We start from the raw sequence: 8121 nt of genomic DNA on the forward strand, positions 1-8121 counted from the left end.
TTCGCGAAGAGTCGTTTCGAGCCCTCACAAGAACGCGCCTTATCAGCTAGGCTAAGCGAATGTAGCTAATCCACTCTATTTAGTCGTAACGGAGAACCACGAGACGAAGGACGAATCCGCGGAAGAGTTCAAATGACTGTGACTAGGCATCGATTTTTTAGGAAGGCTAAAGCGCATAACGATTCCCATGCAGAGCTGTGGCGAGCTCGACAGTCACGTGTTAAGTGTTGTTTTTCACTCTCTCAGGGCAAGCCTGGCGGCCGTCAACAGATAAGCACGCTCTCTCCATCGGTGACTGCTCTGGAAGCTTTCCGGATTGTGGAGTTTGTGGGCACGTCGCGGAGCCAGAGGCCGCCAAAGTCCTCACGGCTCGTGGATCCCAGTAAGTCTACCGTGTAGCGCTGCACTCAGTTCTGAGCGTAGAAAGTTTCTGTTTCACTCGCTCCCGCCAGTGTCCTGGCATCATCAGGCAACACATCCGGAGACGCCTGTCGATTTCTGCAGTGCGGTGTTGCTGGTCGAGAGCGCTCTACCCGAGAGTCATTAATACCATGTAATCGGAGTTCGCAGACCCCCTAGATTCTAGATTTTCGGGCACCGACGCCCTCGTCCGGCGGCGTCTCCGGGGCGCTTCCGATGCCTTTATGAGACGGAGAGAATGTAAGAGCTTCTTCGTTCATTTTGCAGAGTCGTTGACATCTGTGACATCTGCTTCCAGGAGCGTCAGAATGTCGTTGACCGCGACGGCGCGCGAAGATCTGCGTCTGCAAGCCTTCGCCAACGCTTCGAATTATAATACCATGGAGAGAGGTGACTTACCGGAGACTAAGGCTAGACCTAATATTTTCAAAAACACTTTGCTCGCTCTCCTAATAATGCTCATTGCCCTGGTACTCCTAATCTACATTGGCGTCCCTCTCAGTATAAACCTCTCAACGACTGTGCGTCGGCAAATCTTGTTCCTGAGTTTCCTGACTAGCTCCGAGGGACTCTCGGATCCTGAAAGCTTCGGTCTCAATTGTTCAAGAAACTTCTTCACAACGTCAGATCCCGGAGTAAGGATTGCTTCGTGGTACATGCAGTCACAAGATATGCCTTGCTTTGCCGACAAAGAATGGTTTCCCGGGAACTCGTCGACCGTGCTTTATCTTCATGGGATAACTAGAACCAGGAGTGCGAGGAATCGCCTGGAACTCATGCAGAAGATGGCAGGTCGAGTGAAGACTCATGTCGTCGCCATCGACTATCGCGGCTTCGGGGACTCCACAAACGAGACGCCGAGCTTGAGCGGCGTTGTCAACGATTCTCTTGCTGCATACAAAAGACTTCGAAATATCATGCCGAATAGCAAGATTATTATCTGGGGTCATTCCCTTGGAACATCCGTGACCATGTATCTGGCGAGGAAGCTCCATGAGCAAGACGACGATCCTGCAGCGATAATCCTGGAAGCCGCATTGGACAGCGTGGGCAATGTCATCGTCCACAACCGGCTCTCGAAACCATTTAAATGGATACCGTGGTTCGACGAAATATTCGTGAAACCCTTCGAGAACGATCCTGCCGTGGATTTCAATAGCACCGCGCAAGCCTCATCACTGAATCCAAAGGTTCCGATGCTCATGCTGCACGCTGAAGATGATCAAACCATTCCTTTCGAAAATGGCTTTAGTCTGTATGAAACCATCAGGGATGCCCGCAAAGGCGTGGAAAACGCAGCTCCGGTGACTTTCGTCCCCTTCAGAGCCGCGCATGGCTTTGGGCACAGCTCGATAGTTTTCTACGGCAAACTCTCGGACCTAGTCCTAGGGTTCCTCGGCTCAAATCCTGTCGGACCCTCGGAAGTTCTGCCCGAGATCTGAGGATCGTCGTCGATGGGAGCAGGCTCATCAAGGAATGGAAGGCACAATCTCATGAACGCCATTTTGTATAGCTCCGGAGATCTCGAACGCCCTCGAGAGTCTGTATTTAAGTTTCCGTCTCAGATGTGGACCTGGTCAGCGTATGTTCGCTCCGCGTAGCTTCTGTGATTTTTTGAATGCGTGAATGAAGGATTCTCGCATGTGAGCGGATCTGTAATCTATACAAATACCTCGCAGTCCTCCCCCAACTCCCGGAAAAAACTATTACATGGACACGAGAAACTGAAGAGCCCTTGTGGAAAACCCGGCATGGGGCTTTGGAGGAATGACTGATCCGAATGGAATAACATGACGAAGAATTATCCCACGGCGAGATGGTTGTAGTCCCTTTCTCTAAGTAAGAGCAGTCCAACACATCCCGGAGTCGCAAGCTCCTCGAGCAGCACTCTGTAGAAATAAAAGAGGAACCTGATTCACACGGCATCATGAGCGTCTCAGATCAGAATCCTGCGCTCGATGTCCCACGCCGCTGCCACATGTCTCTCGGACGCCGCAGGTCGTCGGAGGGAAGCGCGACTTAGATGCAAGATATTTGGAGGCCCTCAGAAAACGTCTGAGCGTTCCAGGCATATTGAGTCCCGATTCATCGACAGAGTTGGAGTTTCGTACTCCGAGTGTCCGCGAGTTACCCGACCGATTATATATGCCTTGGAGCATTCTGGAGGCGGATATTCTGCTCCGTTAGGAAGGGATCGCGCAGCATATCGTCACTGTAGATGAATTCGGATCAGAGAGATCAATCGCAGCTCTTAATGCGGAGGGCTCATCCATTGAACGATTTCTGTTTTCGACGTTCAAGCTGTCCCAAGCTCCTGATTCACAAGAGCCCGACCGCTGGAGAAGCGCAGTTCTAGAAATTCGTCAATCTCGTGGAGTCCGACAGTCACGATTCCCGCTAGAGACACTGAATGACGCTACGAATTTCCGAGTGGAATTAAATAGGCATGCTTGGGGCAATTAATGTCTCGATTCTTCAATGGTCCCTTCGGAAGTCCATGGAATACTCGTCTCTGAGATCCGAATACATCCCATGCCTGCAATCCGCAAGGCGGAGTTGCTCGATTGATATCATGGAGTGAGAAATTTTGGCTCGATGAGACGATGTAGAGCTCATTGACTGTTCTGATCATGCCGCACGTAGAACGAAGCTCTGGGAGGAAGGATGATTGATATTCGCGGAATTCACAGATACGGGTCTGGATACTTTTGACGTCATGACACGTGTAGGTGGGCTCTTTCTCGGCTTCGGGCGCGGAGACCAACTGTTTTTCGAGTTCGAGGGAAAGGGTGGAGGAGGGGGTTCGAATACCCTTGTTTATCCACAGAGACACAACGCGACCTGGTGACTTGAACGAGGCTGCATTCATGAATGAGCCGGCGCAATGACAGAGTTCGGCGCACATCGTATCCTAGACCGCCTCTTAGGGGAACTCGGATTTGTGGAGAGACGTTCCTCGATCGGATGGACGAACGTCCGATGGAGAGAAAGTCTTTTGCCCACCAATATTCGTGGTGTGAAGAAGCAGCCCCGTCGTGTCGTGCTCATAACGCATACACTTGAGCCACATTGGCTCAGTTCTGCCGCGCCCAGACTTCAGAGGCACGGATTGGGAAAATTTTTCGCAAAAGCCGTCGGATACCGAAGTTGTTCTTATGGTAAATCTCATGAAATGTTGAGGGCTCTTCTCAGAAGCTGTCTGGCTCGGAATACCATACGTTTCTAGAGCACCATCAGCCCGAATAAGTCAGATCAGAAGAGCTCTCAGCCCTTATCCATGATATCTTGCGCCTCGCGAATCCTCGCAGTCGGAGTAATCGAATTCCGCTGACAGCGTCGGATTCCACGTGGGAAACCCCTCAGACGTGATAGCTAGAGGGGGTCCACTCTGTTCCATCCACAATCAATCCAAGTCTGCCAGACATAATGTCATTGGGAATCTCCGGGGAATGGACAGCGACTTTACACCTTCCAATGATTCGGAGCAGTGAGCCCGATCCGACCAGAATGGAGGTTGTCGCTAAAAATTCCCGGATAGTGGCGCAGACAGTCGAAAATCAAGCCCGGTGGGGGGTTCAAAGTATTGATATTCGTTTTCGAGGAACATTTTCGAGAAATTCAGAGTTCAACAAGGCAGCGCAAGTGAGCGTTGAGCCAGAGAAGATTCCGGCGTGTACCGATTCACGCGCGGTTCTCCCCTATGTATCATGCACAGGCCCGATCAAACTGGGAAGAGCGGGAAACTCCTCGAGGATCTCAGTGCCCTCTGGTCACCGTATTGCGGGATTTGAGTCACCGAGCTGGAATATGCCCTGCCGACAACATACCGACCATTCTCAGCGCGGAGAACTTCCGGTTTCTAGAAAATTTGATTTCAGTTTGCCCGTCAAATCATGTCTCCGAGCGCCGACAGCGCGGAACTATGTCGAGAGTTCACTCTGGGGAGGCTCAGTTTCCTCGGATGTCCGCCTTTCATGATGAGCGCTAGGTTAAATGAGGGTTTTTTCAATGGCGCGTCCAACACAATACGGGAATGCCGGGTAGTTTGTTCCTCCCGTGGCGCTATCTGCGTCCCGACGCGCGGCGAGGCGGCGAGTATAGATCGGGACAAGGTGCGAGCTTTCGCGCCCAAGTTCGCAAGTTTCCTCAAACTCAAATGCTATCAATTCATGAATGGTTAGAAAGTCCAATGGTTCGCCAGCTCAAAGCTACCGTATTCGACTTATATCGTCCAAATCGGGCTTGAAGGCGAAGACTGATCGAAGACGGTACTGAGGCTGTCTGCCAGCAACGTCGGGAGGAGTTGGAGACATTCCGAACTCGGACCTCGAGGTCGAACGGTACAGCCTTCTTGGAAGCTGCATGCTCAGATCGAGGTACGACTGAATCCTACAGGATGCGTCCCCGAGGAAGGCCTCAGGATCTCTCAATTTCGCTCTGAAAAAGTCGAGAAAGCAATCATTACTCCGCGAATTCGCCGCTCACTCGATGCTCCATAATGGGGTGGTTCTGATGAAGGCTTCCCAGGTGTGTATTTCGTGAGGCACACCTCCATCCTCAACTACATCAATTATGGCCTTTCCTGATCTTGGAGGAAATATTACGGTAGAGGGGTAACATAGACGGGAGGGGTGCATCATAGACATCATAGATCTAGGATGAGAAATCAGGAATGATAACGAAGATGCAAGAACAATGAACTGTCACGACCGTCGAAGCAAAACAAGACGGGGTCCCGAGAGCAAAGAACTCACCAAGAGACCAATGAGACCCGGAGATTTCAGCCAGATCAAATCGCTGATGGAAGACATTTTCCCCATGAAATACCCAGACAGCTACTTTTGGGATATAGCGGCGGCCGCTTACTGGTCGCTTGGGATATTTACAGCTAATGACGAGCTCATCGCCATAGTCGTCGCGGGTAAAGAATTCCACAATGACCGAACTATCCACGACAAACCGCCCGAGTTTCGTTATTTACCTGAGAAAACTGTATACATGTACTCAATAGGTACCAAACCTCCGTACCGTCGCTTGAAGCTGTCCACCATTCTTGCGAGAGACTGTCTCAGAATGTGCAGAGAGCGCGGAGCTTCCGCTGTATACTTACATGTGATGGCGGAGAACCTGGCCGCGATCCGCCTGTATGAGAAGCTGGGGTTCAAGTCCTTTGCCTTCCTTGCGCAATACTACTCTCCGTACGGGGGGGACGCTCTCGGGAAAATATTGCGATTCGACGACAAAATTCATTCGAACTCGGAGTGTACCGCGAAATAAAGTCAAACTCGTCCATCCGAATTGAATAGAGACAATGTCAATGGAGATTTTGAGCATCATCCAATTCTAAGAGCGTGATGCCGACAAGAGAGGAACGTGCCAGAGCAGTGTACAAGCCTGGTCCTGGGCTCGCAGCGGACGCCAACACGCAAAGAGATTCCAGGGCTCCCTTTGACTACGTAGTCTTATCGACACTAGTCAATTAGAAATCTCATGGGATGCTGGAAAGAGAATCGTAGGCTGAATCCGATTGTTCACAGGGACGAACTCCAGCCGAGTTGAATAGCATTTGGCGTGTTGGAGTTCTTCACGTGATGGGAGACAATTACGCTAAATGCGAGTTTTTGCCTCCTGCTTAACTCTGAGCACTTCACTGCTTTTCCTACAGCTACATTTTAGACACGTCAACGGGAATTCATGCATAAAAATGAAGAATTACCGATCGAAAATCCGTCTCCTTAGAGCTTTCTGAAAACCACAGTCTCTCATCCAACATCACTTATCACGATTGATGTCATGTCAATGATTATGATTATTGATCGATGGGCTTGTCTCAGTTCCGATATTCGAGTTGGGTCCTCGGGCGGAACGCAAACAGAGCGCTTGCGTGGAGTTCTGCTCCTGACGAGCGTTGGAAGACGATGGATATTTATCTATCTTAGTTAGCCACGGGAAGCCGTGTGCTGGGCGGCAAATATATCAGGCAAAATGTCCACGGCCCGTGGGTTGCCTCATTAGTATTTTGATATCGCATCATGTACCCGGGAAGAAGAGTGCATCGATGGCATATTTTCCTCATATTCCTTTCTTCACAGAAACCTCCCGAGAAGCCCATCCTCACTGTGGGAAAATCCAAGCTTCAGGACAAGGCGTGTCCTCCGGGAATTTCGATTCGGATAGCGTTCTGCGATCCTCCCATACCTTCTGGGGTTTTCGCCGCGATGACGACTGAGAATTCCGAGGGCAACGAATCCACGCGCGTTCTCTCGGCGGCTGCAGCGTACTCGTGCTACCCGCTACGCCGTCCCTTCCGGGGAAATAAAGATTAATCGCGCATCTGCTGTTTTGGTCAATCAGCCATCTTGCCGGGTAAAGACGTCTCGAGGCTCATATTGGCGGCGCGACCGCGACGGTTCTCCGGGGAATCTTGTGGCATGGCTTGGGAGCCTCCGACTCGGATTTTGAGCCTCGATCTCCCCTCAGACATCATGACGCAGACGGAAGTGTCGAAGGATCCCACGGCGCCTATCATCTTAAGGAGGTTTACCTACCTAATTTTTGGGGGAGGTTAATGTGCCTAGGAAGCCTCGAGTCATAGTGTCCTGAACTTGTTGGGGCGCTGATGGCTCGAATGTCGGTTCCCTGAGCCACTCGAAGCCCGAATGGGGTGATTTACATGGGAGACTGAAAATGCTGGATTCAGCCATCTTGGGGACGTTTCGTCAAAGTAATTGCTTGAGCACGCACAGAGTCTCGAGAAACGGCAGTTCACGTGTCCCATGCTCCACGTCTCCCTCCTGAGAAAGCGACCGATGAGGCGCGACGGGGCGCGACCCTGCCGCGCCATGCATAGGTGGGGTGCGGAGGACAAAAGTTTGGAGAACGCTGCCCCGAACTTTTCCTAGAGAGATGTCTGACATCGGACTATTTTTCGAGCAGCGCATCCTAGTTCGAGAGTGGTGAATAAATGAATCGCTCCCGAAAGGTCGAATAGGCAGTGAGGTTTCAGAGATCACCATTGAATCAATGACGACGTGATCCCATACGATTTTGACGGCCTTGCATTGCCCCATCTGTGCGTTGTGACAAAGTTCCCGAAAGGTTCTCCCTGCGCTTGACTCGAATTGACAAATCCCATCGGCTTTCTGCGAGGCAGCGCCTGAGCGACCTGGCTCAACAATGAGCTACTGAGCTCTCGATTCCCTATCGAGAAAGCATATCATCGGTCGCGACTGCGAGCGTATCTGCATTCCAGTCCGAAATTGACAAAAGCAATCATTCATGGGGAAATACTGACCCCGAAATGAATTCACGCCAACATATCTGGGAGGGTGAGGCAAATAAGGAACCCCACAAGGGGTAGCCTATCGAGCTAAACCTCTGGAATCACTCATTGCAGATTCTGACCTGGCGAACGCAACCTACCCGGACGCCGTTCCTCGTGAAAAAAAACACATCGAAGCGCTGTCGAATTGTCTCCCTTGATGGAGAGAGCCATCGGCACCCTAAATGATATTCCGCGAGCGAACAATACGTCCAGGCGCTCACAGGCGATATCGGAGATTTCGTACTCCGCGAGAAGTACCTGTTCATCTGTATCTGGTGGGCCCGAACTTCGGGCGGAAGAAACGTGTCTCGGAGCTACCTGTACCGCTCTTCGGATTCGGGAATGTTTCGTGACGAATATCTCGCGGTCCATACGCT

At 51.2% G+C, this 8121-nt stretch overlaps 2 protein-coding genes across 2 annotated transcripts; both read left to right on the plus strand.

The window, feature by feature from the left end:
* The first annotated feature begins 333 nt into the window (after positions 1-333).
* Positions 334-2206, plus strand: LOC100903095 (monoacylglycerol lipase ABHD12). Its single transcript, XM_018641233.1, has 2 exons — positions 334-382; positions 688-2206. Exon 2 carries the CDS (start codon positions 729-731, stop codon positions 1860-1862), a length of 1134 nt encoding a protein of 377 aa, XP_018496749.1. The 5' UTR covers positions 334-382; positions 688-728; the 3' UTR covers positions 1863-2206.
* Positions 2207-5115: 2909 nt separating this feature from the next.
* LOC100903240 (N-alpha-acetyltransferase 50-like) lies at positions 5116-5697 on the plus strand. Its single transcript, XM_003747975.1, has one exon. It carries the CDS (start codon positions 5116-5118, stop codon positions 5695-5697), a length of 582 nt encoding a protein of 193 aa, XP_003748023.1.
* Positions 5698-8121: the final 2424 nt, after the last annotated feature.

Source organism: Galendromus occidentalis, unplaced genomic scaffold (genome assembly GCF_000255335.2).
Source record: "Galendromus occidentalis unplaced genomic scaffold, Mocc_1.1 scf7180000077526, whole genome shotgun sequence".
In the NCBI taxonomy this organism is placed as follows: domain Eukaryota; kingdom Metazoa; phylum Arthropoda; class Arachnida; order Mesostigmata; family Phytoseiidae; genus Galendromus; species Galendromus occidentalis.